The sequence below is a fragment of the Trichechus manatus genome, unplaced genomic scaffold (genome assembly GCF_000243295.1).
Source record: "Trichechus manatus latirostris isolate Lorelei unplaced genomic scaffold, TriManLat1.0 scaffold00050, whole genome shotgun sequence".
In the NCBI taxonomy this organism is placed as follows: domain Eukaryota; kingdom Metazoa; phylum Chordata; class Mammalia; order Sirenia; family Trichechidae; genus Trichechus; species Trichechus manatus.
In genome coordinates this window covers 14,434,300-14,449,656 of record NW_004443986.1, presented here as the reverse complement: position 1 = coordinate 14,449,656, position 15,357 = coordinate 14,434,300, and the positions used below count along the sequence as shown (strand labels likewise).

The 15,357-nt window shown below is 34.5% G+C and overlaps 1 protein-coding gene across 9 annotated transcripts in view; it reads right to left on the bottom strand.

Annotated features, from left to right (window-relative positions):
• TAX1BP1 (Tax1 binding protein 1) overlaps window positions 1-15,357 on the bottom strand; it is a 116,962-nt gene that overhangs the window by 73,124 nt on the left and 28,481 nt on the right. For 8 of the 9 annotated variants that reach the window (XR_002824302.1, XM_023732356.1, XM_023732353.1 and 5 more), the window contains exons 3-5: window positions 13,146-13,248; window positions 6,206-6,393; window positions 2,765-2,923 (exon numbers count right to left, since the gene is read on the bottom strand). Coding sequence is in view for 8 of the 9 variants with exons in the window: in XM_023732356.1 (XP_023588124.1) it covers window positions 2,765-2,923; window positions 6,206-6,393; window positions 13,146-13,248 (450 nt within the window). In the remaining variant the exon portion in view is untranslated. Of the gene's footprint in view, window positions 1-2,764; window positions 2,924-6,205; window positions 6,394-13,145; window positions 13,249-15,357 lie in introns of those variants that run through there. The other variant, XM_023732360.1, reaches the window with a different exon arrangement.

Below are 15,357 nucleotides of genomic sequence, written 5' to 3'. Positions count from 1 at the left end.
GATTAGGTTAGAGATGATAATTTGGAGGTACAATGCAAAAGTCCTAAAAAATTAGAAGCACACTGACTAGTAACAAAAAAGAACTCTCTCTCCTGGCAAGTATATTATTTATCCCCAGAAATAAGCAACTACCAGCAAACGTATTTCTATAAGTCCGAATTTGTTATACATTAAAAATGTATTACTTTTAGAATCAGGGAAAATGCTATGAATTCCACCCCTCTTAGATGACACTATTCATATTTTGGTCCTTCCTTGGTGATTCTCTGGTTCAATATTATAAAAAATGAATAAATAATAGATTAAAAAATAAAATAATAGCTACTTACATTTATTGAGAACCTACTATGTATCAAGTATCACTGTCTTTTTATCACTACTCTATCTACTATAGAATATCACTGAAAAATCACCTCCAAGTACTTCATCTTCCCAGAGAGTCTGCCCTAATACAAAAATAGTAGCAGGGAAGAGGTATCCTCCAAGATTAGTGACTATCATCAAGATTTACGAGTTGCCATAAAAACTTCTGCTGAAGAGCTCTTCTGGGCACCAAGGCCACAGTCTCCTACAAGTTCTGCTTCATTAATCCCCTGACCTCAGTCTACCACTTTCTCAGTCTCAGTCTGTTAGAATAAGCTTTTGTCTTGTCTGCAGCACTTAACTCCTTTTAACCTGAACAGGATACAGAATCTGAGACTGTTTAAATCTCAGCTAATACTCAACTGGATCAAAGTATGGCCTGATATATATGAGTACTTTCACAGACTAAAGGGCTACTATTCTGCCATTCCTATTCTCCCAATCATCTATTCTTCCATTTGACTTCAAGATGATCAGAGTATAAATCTCAAAGGCCACATTTCAGGGTATTCTTGATCTTACGGACTTAGTACATGTTATCAAATGGGCTTATTTCATAAGTCATCTTCTATCTTACCTCTAACCTTTCTGGCTCATAATAAAGTAAAGACTGACATTCTACCTTGGAAAAACCACCAAATCTAGGCACAAGTAATAGAAGAAATATGTAAAGAATAGAGAGAAAGGAGTTATAATAACTATACAAAATAATGAGTTATTTAATTGAATGTAAAATTTAGCTGAATGTTCTAATAGTCAAGCTAGGCACATAGTATAAGATTTTACTGCAGCTATTTTAATATTTGGTATACCTGCTTTAAAAGTTGAAATTTTTAAAAATTGGTTACTTAATCAAATAGAGAAAGTACGAATGGTTAACATGCTCAGTGCCAAAAGGCTGAAGGTTCAAATCCACCCAGAAGCAACTTGAAAGAAAGGCCTGGCAATCTACTTCCAAAAAATCAGCCACTGAAAACTCTACGAAGCACGTGGGGTTGCCATGAGTCAATTCAACAGCAAATGGTTTACAGTCTACTATAGGATACTAAAAGAGCCCTGGTGGCACAGTGGTTAAAGAGATCGACTGCAACCAAAAGGTCGGCGGTTCAAAACCATCAGCAGCTCTGCAGGATAAAGATGTGGCAGTCTGCTTCCATAGAGATTTACAGCCTTGGAAACCCTTACAGCGTCGCTATGAGTCAGAATCAACTTGACAGCAGTAGGTTTGGTTTGGATGGGCAGGATACTAAGTTCTCCAACAGTAACGCTGGGGAAATAACTGCTGATTTTTAACTAAAAGGGTTAACAGTAATAAAGAGAGAAGTGAATACTTCAGCAGATATTTATAAGGAGATGTACACATGCACACATTGTTTGATATTATGTTTACCCTCTAAGTCAAAAGTGCAATTCTCAAACAAATAAAACATGGCAACAGAAATATTTTCAGAATTTAAACTCTACTTGTATATCATCTCTGCTCAGATATGCAGTACACTCCAGTGGAACATAAAAATGGTTGAGAATCACTTCACTAATGGTTCAGTGAATAATTATTAAATAATTGCTCTAGGCCTTGCTGGACAAAAGAATAATGAAATAAGACCCCACCCTCAAGGAACAACCGCTCACTCCTGTCAATAGACATAAGCAAAGCCAACTAGCTATAATGTGAAATTGTGATAAAAATAATCATAATCTGTTAAGTGTTGTCTAAACTAACAGCTTATGTTTGTGTATGAAAATATTAAATAAACAAGTTAATGACTAGGTAATCTCTTTTTTTACTGCTCTCAGCTTCTAACTTAAAAGCATTTGCATCTCTAATGCGGCCATACTGTTTTCTACTTGTATCTCTCTTCTTAGCACAAAAAATTGACAATTTTAATTAGGTGATTTTTTAGGATAACTCACAGCATTTCTCACATGAAGTTTTCAAAATTTTAGGTAATACTACGTCTTACTTCGCTAATTCTGCTTTTTTGAAAAGTAATTTTGATGATTCTATTTTCCCTTTACTCAGTGTTTATCATTTAAAATGTTTACCACTTTACTCAGTGTTTATCATCATTTATTTCTATAAATACCATTTTATTTCCAAACCAGAAAAAAATTATTATGTATTCTACAATTAGATGTAAAACATCTGGAAATAGTTGTCAGGGACTACCTCATCAAGCCTGGTACCAAAAGTCTACAAGTATTTTAACCATTTTACAACATAAAAGAAGCTGTGGCAGAAGGTTAACAGGAACTGACCTATTCTTGTATAAATGTCTGTCTAAATGCTACTTTTTTCAATAGCTGGTTTTTACCTACTTTAATTGGTTCAGTTCTTGGCAAAGGTGGGTTTCAGGAAATATATTATCAGCTCCCATCAGTTACATAAGACACAACTAACCTTTTGCTCTGCTTGTAGTTGGTCACATTTTTCTTTCTCCTGATTAAGTTCACTTTCCATTCTTCCAACTTGTTCTCGAAGTTGTGTTGTTTCTTTTTCCAGAACAACAATTAGCTTTAATAGTTCTTCTTTTTCTTTCATGGTTTTCTCAATTTTGAACTGTAAAACAAAAAACTCAAATTATTTTTTATATCCTAAAATATTTTACTACAAATTCCATAAAACAATAGTTAAGAAATTCACAGAATGAATTTTTACATCCTACATACTTCATTATCAAGCAATGTCTTTTAGCCTTTGGTTGGAAAAATTCACAAATTATAAATTTCAACCTACTTTTGGTTAGGCAAAGAAGGAAATGTTAAAAGAAAAGTATAAAATGGGTGAAATTACAAGTTGCCTATAATCACTTTCCAGATCAACACTAAACAGAGCATATTAAGTTTCATAAGTAACTTAATTAGCAGGTTTTTCTTATCCTAATAATCAGAGACTTCAAAAGGAAAATCTCAATCTCTCACTGAATATTAAATCCATGGGAAATCTTTCAATCTATGGGAAATCTTTCAATCTATTAAGAACTTACTCATGTATTACATAAAGCCTCCATACATGGGATTCCTATTAAAAGTTTTAGTCCTTTAAATAAGGTACTAAGAAAGAAATAGGTTATACACACACACACATATTGGCCTCTATTTGAAAATTAATACAAACTTCATAAATAAAAATAATGAGGACTCAAAGGAAAGGCTTCACAAGGGAGGTACCTTTAGCTGGGAAAGTTTAAACATTTTCTTAATAATACAACCCAAATCAGTTCCCCAGGGCCATCGAATCATGGAACCAAACTGATTAAAGTGGCTCTGATAAAAGCTGAAATGCTAATTTTTTTTTTTTAGAATGATCCTTCTACCTGTTCCATCAGACTTAATGAAAATACCAGAATTGAATACTCTCCAAGGGAAAAAGTTTATTTAGTCACTGCACTTAATAGCTTACCTTTAAAGAAAAAAAAAAAAAAAAAATTTAAGTAGATTGCATATCCACCTCACACTGAATATTATATACTCAATAAAGTCAACAGAAAATTAGGAGCAAGCAAATACATTAAGCATAAGGGTTAATATCGTTATTAATTTAGCATTAACTCTGGCTGTGAAGTTTCTGGCAGCCTAAAAATGATGACACATCTTGACATAAAGGAATAGAAACGTTACAGAAGAGTCAATTTTTTCCAGTGACTTATTTCACATATACTTATCAAGAATTTACTGAAACTTAAATAGAAATAAAAAAGGAACTCAAATTAGAAAATGTATACAAGTCTAATTGTTCCTCTCAACTTTGTATTTTATAATCTTTCAAGCATAGTTAAAATTTTACAACACCCATATACTCTTCAACTAAATTCACTAATTATTAATACTTTACCATGCTTATTTTACTTCACCTTAAATACCTGATTTATTTATGTAATTTATTTATTTAGTTTTTTGCTAAACCATATGAAATGAAATTGCAGACACTTCATCCCTAAATACTGCAGATCAAGTTACATCCTAATAAGGACAGTTTCCTATTCAACCATTGTTATAACTAAAAAAATTAACAATAATCCATAATATCTAATAGTCGGCTTTTTCTCAAATCTAGGATCCAATCAAAGTTTACACATCGCGTTTGATTGTTATATATCATTAATCACTTTTAATGTCAACAGTGTCCCAGATAGTCTCACATATGTACTAATTTTGTGCAGTTTTAGACAAAATCATTAAAAGACTTTGATGATTATGGACTTGTCAAAAAACTGTTCAAGAAAATAAAAGTATCTTATCTCAGAAATATTTACCTAAGACACAGCGATTTAATTTTTTCTTTGTAAAGCATCCTTTATGGAATAGGAAGAACTGTAACAGACTGTGCTACATCAATGTCCCAATTTACTTAAAGAAGAATCACAAGAGAGATGTGGATGCCAAAATGTTTTTCTGTTGGAGGCCCTGAAATCAGGGTGGTCTAGCAAGTATTCAAAAAGCTGCAGTATAAACACTAACTGCATTCTTTTTAAGAGCCGGGCTTGTTTCAGTATCTTTGACTAACGTTCAAATACCAGGCTAAAACCCTTGATCACCAGACAGTTGTCACCACAAAATGTTTTAGTCACCCTATAAAAGTTACATTTCTTTAAGATAAGGGAGGAATTTCTGGAAAGGAAAAGCGATGATATGGAAGAATTCACAATAAAAAATTACTGGTTCCTACTAACTTTCTTAGTTTGACTGTATTATATCTAGAACATCTTATCTTTTTTCTCTATTCTCATTTCTTACAGGTAAATAAAAGATGTAAAATATTTACATGTAAAAAAAATCCATCTGACTATAAAGAAAAGCAATGACCCATTACAGACCAAATATGAATATAAATTAACTAAAAATATATACTGAATCAATTAAAGGAGCCATTTTTCGTATTATTACAACAGAAGACACTACATATAATTAAGAGCTATGGCTGCTAATGAAAAGGTCAGCAGTTCGAATCCACTAGCCACTCACTGGAAACCCTATGGGGCAGTTCTATTCTGTCCTATCGAGTCACTGTGAGTTGGAATCAACTCGACAGCAACAGGTTTTGTTTTTTTTTTTGTTTTCTTTGCTAACTCAAATTTAACATTCTATTTTTTTAGATATAGGGTAAAGATGCTGGGAAATGTTATCCTGAAATGATAAAAGAACGTTGCTCTATATTCTCCTTCAAAGACTGCTAAAAATTCATACATAAGGCATTATTATTAGACCATCTACAGTTAATTTATATTTGAGCCAATATCACACCCCCACAATACTTGGGGAAAAAAAAACCAGTAAAGAGTTTTTCACCTTTTCTTTTTGTTATTATGGTTAGTCCCACTTTATTCATCTGACTGGACAAAGAAAAGAATCATTCTAAAAATGCTCAACCTAAATTAAGACACTGCCACACTTGAGACAGACATGTTCATGGTGTGAAGTTCACATCCAATTACATTTTAATATATCACCTTAGGCCACTTTCCCAGTCAAGATTCATCCCCCAGTTCTGTACTATTCTACAATCAATAGATTAGGCTCCCAACGAAGAAGGAAAGTTAGGAAAGTTTTAGGTTTAAGTGCTTTCAATAGATATTTACTGTGTTATCTATTATGCACAAAATATTGACAGGCCCTAGGAATAGTACCTGCCACAGCAGAATCAATAACATAACTGTTACCGAAAGATTTTTAAATTATTTCAAAAAAGACACTCTAAGTTTTCTATTTTAGTTAAAAGTCATTTAATCTTTGTGGAAGCTCTTTTATAACCTGAAAATTCTTAACATGACAACCAACATGAACTCTGTTCTCAAAATTGTCAATGTTCTCAAAATGTTCATTGATAATTGTTGATACCAACCTCAAGAAGGCCAGCTTTTGTGGTCATCACCAACATGTCAGAATTTCCTTCATCTTCCATAGTAAGCAATTCTTCAACTGGAGAAGAAGCTCGAAACTGGAAAGGTGTACTTGCTGCACGTATTTCACCCTTATGGGTAACATAACAGAACTGATAAAATTCTCCATCATCATTTGGAAGGTAATATCCTAAAGAAAAAGTTAACAACAACAAAAAATTATTAAACTTCCTATTAAAAAGAGTCCTGGTGGCGCAGTAGTTCAGCACCTGGCTGCTAACAGAAAGCTCCGTGGTTCAAATCCACCAGCTGCTCTGCAGGAAAAAGATGTGGCAGTCTTGGAAACCCTATGGGGTAGTTCTACCCTGTCCTATAGGGTTGCTATTATGACTCCAAACCAACTCAAGGACAATGGGTTGGGTTTTTTTCTTTTTTCTTTTTTTTTTTTTTTTTGTGTGTGTGTGTGTTTTAAAATAAATATTATTTTAATTTAATTTACCAATACTTAGCATCTCCTATCATTCCTGACACTCTTCTTGGTGCTTAGGATATGGCCTTCTGCCCATCTTTCATAAATTATCTATCAAAACACACTCTCTCCTTCTTTTCCAAACATACCCAAATTCTTCTTCTCTTAGGCCTAAGCTTATACTCCAGAAATATTCTTTTCCCTTGTATATTCACTAGGACAAAATAAACTCATCTGGGAAAGACAAGTATATAGTTTTCAAGAGGAAAGAGGCTGGGGCAAGGGAAAAATCAGAATAAGAATCTAGGAAGACGGTATTGGGGATGGGGGTGATATGTCATTTAATGACATCTTCCCTCCAATGTAACACTCATTAACATGTAAAAGTGAGTTATTAACAAAGGGAATATGGTGCACATGTAAACTGTGTGAAACAGAAAAGAATCAGGTCTACTGGTGCAAAAGAGTAAAATGAGCTTTGGAACTACACAGATCTAAGCTGAAATTCCAGTTCTATCACTATTATTTACTTAACCTCCCTGAGGTGCAGTTTCTTATCTATAAAGAAGAGATGAAGCCATCTGTCTATATCATCTGGCGTACTACCTGACAAACATTGTATGTTTGGTATTTGTTCCCTTCTTTAACTACTCTTCAATACACACAGCTCAATTGTTACCGGTTTTTAAATTTTGCTTGAGTATCCTAGCTCAAAATTAATCTTTACTTCCTCTCCAAAGCTCCCACTGTATTTTTTACATAAAAGAAAAAAAAAAACCAGCATATACTTTGCTTTACTATTAATTATGTACACACTTTATTATCACACCTCAAAAACACTAAGATATATATATATATACACACACACGTACATACATATATATGTGTGTGTGTATATATATATAATTCTGGAATCCTCCACAGTGACTTGTAAAAAGGAAGTATTTGATGAATGAACATATAAAGATGAATATATTTATCTTGGATATTAACATGTACCCAGAAATCTGTAATCATTATGATTGCTATTCACTATTATGATATCTACTTTGCCTGATTTCATTTCTTCAAAAAACGGCTCTTTCTCCTTGAAACGGGAGGAAAGGGCAAGAAAAATACAAAATAAGCTTGGAACATCTTGTGATGCTTGAAAGTAAGGAAGAATTTATTTCAAGAGAATTGGGTTGAGAGGAATGTCAAAAAAACACAGGAAGTTAACTTGAAGGAGCTACCAACAGCCAAAGCTGGAACAGCAAAAAATGACAGTATTCGATTTTATTCCATAGAATAAATATGCATGAGTCCATGCAGAAAGGATAACTCTTCATAACAGAATAATTCCAACTAATAAATGCACAAGAAATGAGAACAGAAAATCATCATTAGGCAAACATCACAAAACTTGCTGTAATCAAGATCCAGTGACGGATTTAAAATTGGTGCATGAAAGTCTGAGGAGAAATAAAATATTTGCATAGTCTCAAAATAACTCCTCCATAAAATTATTAATTACAAAGGGAAAAATACTGAATTTACAGCAAAGAAACCCAGCCAACACCACCTCCACAAAGTGATCAAGGTTAACATCATCAAAAATAAGACATACGGATATCACGTTCCCTCTGATACAACGCACTAAGAGAAGTACACCACCGCTTCTAAAGGATTCTTCCCAAAAATGTTTAACCTCAATCTTATCATAAGATACCTTCCAACAAACTCAAAATAAAAGATATATTACCAAAAAAAAAAAAAAATTGAACAGTACTCTTCAAAAATGTAAAGGTCACACATTCATGTCCTTCAGACAAGGACAGACTGAAGAAATGCAGGAGAATGGAGGAGACTATAGAGACATGACAACTAAATGCAATGTGTGATTCTGGACTGGATCCAAGAACAGACAATTATTAGTGGAAAAACTGGTAACATTTAAATAAGCTTGTACTACAGTCAATAATATATCAGTATTAAATTCCTTGTTTTTTGGAAACGTATTAGGGCTATAAAAGATGTTAACTTTAGAGAAGCTGGGGATTTCCGTATTCTTTGTACTATTTTTGCAACTTTTATTTACATCTAAAATTATTCCAAAGTAAAAAGTTAAAAATGAAGTACTATAGAGATGCATTTGACAATTAATAAAAAAAGCTCTAAAAAATTACCACCCTCTGAATATCTATTACTAAATTTATTTAATCCATAGCAGATAACTTTGCAAATGGCAACTATACTTAAAGTTTAAGTAGAAAAACAAAAATACAGCCTTATTTATCAACTCTGTTATCATGACATTAGAAATTTTACAAACTAGATATTCAAGATCTTATTCTTTAAAAATCAAAATCTCACAAAATAATCTGCTAAAAATATGATTCAAACACCATTTGAGATACAAGATGTAATTTATTCAGAGTTGCAATTAAAGCTAGGAAAAGCTCTGGTCAGATTAATAATGTTGACAATAAAACAGAAAAAAGTAAAAACCAAACTGAGTCAAATTTTTTAGTCTGTGACATTAGCAATCGGTCAGATTATAATAAACAAATAAGGGTCCATTTGGGGCGGAAAAAATCACATTTTGGTATTTTTGTTAGTTGTTTTGAGCTTTGCATTTCAGAATCCTCTCATGACTCATCCACAAAGTGAGTAAAGTGATTTGGATTGTGCTTAAAAGCCCTTCTACCTCTATTTTCTAAGAGTAAGTTTTCCATGACTCTACCCTGACTGCCTCACGTAACAAAACAGTCCTAGGCAAGCATAAGTTTTATTCCTGGATTTCAAAATTCAATGTAAAACTAACATATTAAATTTTCAAAAACTTATAAACTTTTTTGCACATATGCTTCTCCCATGGAAACACTTTAAAGTATGAACAGAAATAAACTGAATGATTTTCTCCTTTGTAAAGTTTTTAATAATCAAATCTATTGGTTACCATAACAAATTCAGTAAGTTAACTCATTTGTTAAAAGAAAATCAATCACAATGAAAAGTGACAGAAAAAAAATCCACAACTTTTAAGAAAAAATTTTTAAAACAACAAAATCAGTTCTGATAACAACTTGAATTTGATTTCTAAAAAGCCATGAATTAAAAAATAAACACTAATAATTCAGAATATTTATCCATAAACAACTATGAAGGCCTAAACCTTTGTCCATATTAACAGTATAAACTGTATTCTCTTAATGTATGTTTCTATACATGCTATACAAGAAAATGTTTTTATATATGCAAGCTCCATGTGGTCACATTGTCAATCAATATTCACATCAAAAATATATAAACCTCAGAAGAAAATGAAAAAGTTTGTTTAAAAACCTTAAGACAGTGTGAAGCTGATTTAATCTGAGCCTAGTTATTTCAGAAATCTGTTTAGCACAGGTCACCAGAATTCAAATCAGATACTGCCTGATATGAAACAGCACATTTTCCCAAACTTCTACACATCAGAATCACCTGGCTATCTTTTAAACATTCAAAAACCCAGGTGCACTATCAGGGTTCTCTCTAGCTAGCCCTGTCAAACAGTTCGAGGAGGCTGAGATTACCCACCTCTGACACCAAATTGTGTGGTGGCTAACAAACCTCACCCCACATGACAGCTGCCATCGTTTGGAAATCTTAACTTCTCTTCCCTGTTCAGTTCAGACCCCAGCTGCTCCATGCAGCCCTTTCTCTCTCATCCCCATTCACCAGGGGCTAGGCTGGCAGATATCTGGGCCCCTTCTGTTTCTTAGGTCCAATAATCTATTGGAATGGCCCACCTTTAATCTAGCAGAAGAAATGATACACACACATACAGTGAGATCCAGCGGGGGTGGGGGAGGGTCTCAGCACAGAGCTTCCTGTCCCGAAGGGATACTCAAGATGCTTGCTCTCTCCACTGAGAAAGCTCCACTGAGCCTCTATCTTCCAAGGCCTTTACTGGCCTCAATACGTAAAGTGATAGAGTACATCAATACCTCCTGAGGCTTAGTCAGCATGGGCTCCCCAGGTGGTCCCTCTTGGTCTGGTCAGCCCCCACTCATTGTTCTCAGGTGTGATCCGCTCTCAAGAACCAGGACCAAATGCCATATTGTCTACTACAAGGGATTCCACACTTCCCACCAGATCACACCCAGACCAATTAAATCACAATCTCTGATGGTGGGACATAGGCTTCAGTGTTTCTTGAAATTCCCCAGATGATTCCAAAGCACAGGCAAGTTTGGAAACCACTATACTAAAACCATATGCATAGGTTCCAAGTTACGCTGCACTAGCCGGCTTTTTTTTTTTTTTTAAATAAATGTACAATGTTCTCTCATAACAACTATAATAAAAATGACTAAGGCCTCTGGGGTCACTATAAAAAATTATCTAAAATAAGTAACACCTAAACACAATAGGGAACACTGGTGGCACAGTGGTTAAGCACTTGGCTGCTAACTGAAAGATCAGTAGTTGTAACCCATCATCTGCTCCCTGGTGGATTACAGCCTTGGAAATCCTATGGGCAGTACTGTCCTATAGGATTGCTATGAGTTGGAATCACTCAACGGCAAGAGGTATGGTTTAGGTTTTTTTAGACACAAAAAAATAATAATACCTAGAAATTTTTATTCCAAATTCAAACTGTCTTTTGGTTTCTTAGGTATGTATTTGTATATTAAATAAGCATTTACATTAAATATCTCAGTACAGTTTGGTTCCTAAGGGTTTTCTTTTAATTTAGTTGGTGTAAAATAAATTTAATTTTCACCATTTTGAGGAAGGTAAACCAGATTACTTCAGGGAGACGTGATTTGGGGACTGGTTTTAAAGATTTTTAAATTTCATTAAAATGTGTGACAACTTTATTTTAATCATTGGTTTTATAATGCTGAACATCTTTTTAAAAGCAATGATTCACAGAATGCAGACTTCTTTCTACTAGAATAAAAATATTTTTAAAAGATTCTACTGTTTAAAAATACAAAGAAACTAGAGGAAAAACCCTTCATCCCCAGAGGAAAGTAAGAGTCCTAGAATTTTTTTTTAACAGAGAGGCAAGTAAAGCTCTAAAAAGCAGAGTCTTTATTGGAATGCTTCACCTGGGGTTGAAGGATAAAAAGAATTCACCACAAGCATGGAGGAGAAAAATTACATCTTTACTTTTACTAATGTTAACTATAATTTTAGCATTTCCTTTGAATATTAATGTAGGCAAAAAGCCACACAGTATTATCAGTACTTGTGATTTTTTTGGTCACTAATAGGAATCACAGGGCACACTGCAATTGTTACAGATACCGCAATACTATTACCTTCAAATTCTGGCAGTTATCAGATATGCTGCTATATCTTGTTAGTAGATTTTAAAGTACATATATTAATATATCATAAATGATAACCATTTCAAAATAACTGGTTTCCTTTGCAATTCTATGTATTTTTATTTTATGTACATTAAAATATTATTCTGAGACAGCGTGCATAAACTTCACCATATTGAGAAGACTCCATGGTGTAAAAAAGGTTAAGAATTAAAAAAAAAGTTAAGAATTTGATTTAATAAAATCCATTATAATCATATTATATTTGATTATAATATAAAAATCATTCTGCAGCAAACTCTGTAATTAGATTTCTGAATAACAGTATTTTTAAAAATCTGTCAATATAACACCAAACTTAAGAGTGGATTTTATATTACTTATATCCATTTAACAGGCAACTTTCACATGACAAAACTAATGTAACTACTCTATAAACCCTGTTAGTCATCTTTGTGGTTTTCATTTGGATTATTTTCCTCACCTCTATTTTGTTATACTATTCTAATATCAGTAACAGCATTGTTTTATCATTTGAAAAAAACAATCATCTAAAATAACTATCTGCATAAAGAGAAATGAAGTCCTGATGTATATGCCACAACATGGATGCACCTTAAAAACATCAAGTTGAGCAAAATAAGTCAGTTTAGAAAAGACAAATACTGTATGATCTCACTTACATGAAATAAGCAAATACACAAAAATCAAAAATGATTAATGGTTGGGGGGGTAAGAGGAAGTTTATGCTTGGGGGCATTAAGTTTATGTTAATGGTGGTAGAATGATTTGGAAAAGGATAGTGAGAATGGCTGCACAACTTTAAGAATGTAATCAATGTCACTGAATTGTATATGTAGAAATTACCAAGATGGCATACGTTTTGTTAAGTATATTTTCACCACAAAAAAAAGAAAAGATCTGGAAAGAAATTCGATCTCTTCAATGAAAGCTAAGATAACAAGCAAGAATACTTTCAAATGTCTACATAAAATAACATACCATGTGGCTTACACTAGATATTTACATTCTTATGGCTTTTACTAAACAAAGACACTAATTAATTCAACTTTGGTGCCCTGGACATGGCTAAGCAGGTAACTGCATTGGGGTACAACATTTTTAATGGCAATAAGACATCTAATTTTGAGTTCTGAAGTTTTCAGTTCTTACCTTGAAATGCTAGAACACAATTGACTGTTGATCCTTCTACATAATGTTCAGGCATAGGGGACCATAAAAATGTATAATAATCACGAGCAGTACTCCATCCAACCTAAAAGAAAACAATAAATAAGAGGGCAGGTTATAAGTAAACAGTTCAATATTAAACTGATATCTTATATTGTTTTTTATTGTATCCTAAAGTTAAAATAGGAGCCCTGATGGTGTAGTGGTTAACAGCTCAAATCCACCAGCTGCCCCTGGGAAACCTTCTGCGGCAGTTCTACTCTATCCTAGAGGGTCACTATGAGTTAGAAGCAACTTGATGGCACCTAACAACAACAACAAAGTTAAAAGATGCATTTACTATGTTTACAAATCATGAGTATTTTAACAAGCATGTCAAATTTCATTATAATTTTTTATTAAGCTATAACCAGGGCTTCAAACTGGTACGAACTGGTTCAGTCATGGCAGACAGAGCGAAACCAGAACAGACCCAAATTTTGAAAGTCTGGGTTATCTGGAACCGTAACGGGGAACGGGAAAAATTACGGGTCAAAGTGCTGGAACAGGACACTTGGAAGAGGCATAGTGAGCTCTTTCAGGAGCCTGATGTGAGAAACTGGATCACTGCGAGGACTAAGGAGAGCGACACACATTCAAAGTGACGCGCTGTCGGCTGCCATCTTTCACCAGTTCACCGCTATTTCCGACTGCGCAAAATCCAACAGGCAAGTGATTTGTTCCTGGTGTTGCTTTTCTTCCGCTTCTTTTGATTTCTTCCTTACCTCTCACCACCTCCACCACCTCTTGCTCAAATACCTGGCTCCGAGCGCCATCTTTGCTTCTCCCTGAGGGGCTGCAGAGCTCCGCTCGAGTGTGGAACTGCTTCCTGGTCTGTGCTGCCATGCTGGAGGGATCCCAGGGCTTTTTTCGGTTTGGTTCTTTCTGTTATTGAGTTGGGAGCCTGATCTGGCCAGGCGGTGCTGTGCAGCTTGTGACCTAACCCCTCAGCTTGCGCAGACACACAGAGGATCCCTGAGAGCATTTCTTTTTTCATGGGTTTTTTTTTCTGATTTTTTTGGGGAGTTTTCTTGGTTTTTTTTTTATATTTGTTTTGTTTTCTTTTCGCTCTTGTTCCCTTTTTGTCTTTCTTCATTACTCAGTTTCTCGTCTCTCTATACCTTCCTTCTCTTCCTGTTCCCTGGATAACTGGCACTGAATACCTCTACACCTCCTAGCCAGGCTGTACTTCAACACCTGCGAACAACTCCCCCAGACCTTGTAGCCACACCAATGGGATCCCTGGGGGCTTTGCTGTTCTTTTTTTCTTTCTAATTTTTATTTATTCATTCTTTTCTTTTTTCCCCTACTTCTTCCCCCCTTTTTGTTTTTCTCCGTTTCATAGTCTCTCATCTCTCCACTCCAACAGCAAGCTCCCCTACCACTTTTTTGTTTGTATGTTTTTGGATCCTGTTCCTCTCTCCTCTCTCCCATACCTATCTTACCTTCACACATCACAATCTCTCCCCTCTATCCTGCCTACCTGCACCATGTGCTTAACATCACACCATCAAGCAGCACAGTCACAGCCTACCGGAACCTACCCTGCACTGATTACCGACCTGCCCCGGTGGCTGTAGTAAGTGCCACAAACAACCCATCCAAGCACCTCCTCTTCAGCTAGATCTGCCCTGCTGTACCATATCTGAGCAACTGACCTGCCAATTGGAGAAGGAGGCAAAAAGTACCGTGCCCACAGACGAGCAAACGACAAAGAACACACAGCCCACCTGCTCAGAAACAGCCAAAAAAAAAGGGACGAAACAAACAAATCTACAATCAATAAATGAGAAAAATAACTACTGGATGCCCCGAAGACAGCAGACAATATCAAAACATTTATAAAAAACAGGACAGGACGTTTCCAATAGGTGTCCAAAATAAAACACCAGATGATTTTCCAGTAGAAGAAAAGGCACTAGAACTACCTGATAGGGAATTCAAATCTCTAATACACAGAATTATCCAAGAGTTGAAGCAAAAAGCAGACAAAAATGAGGAAAAAAACAGACAAATTCATGGAAAAAGGAGACAAATTCATGGAAAATACAGACCAAAAAATGGAGGAATTCAGGAAAATAATGCAGGAACAAAATGCCAAAATAAATTCACAACTAGAAATTATACAAAAACAACAATTAGAAATCCAAAAGAT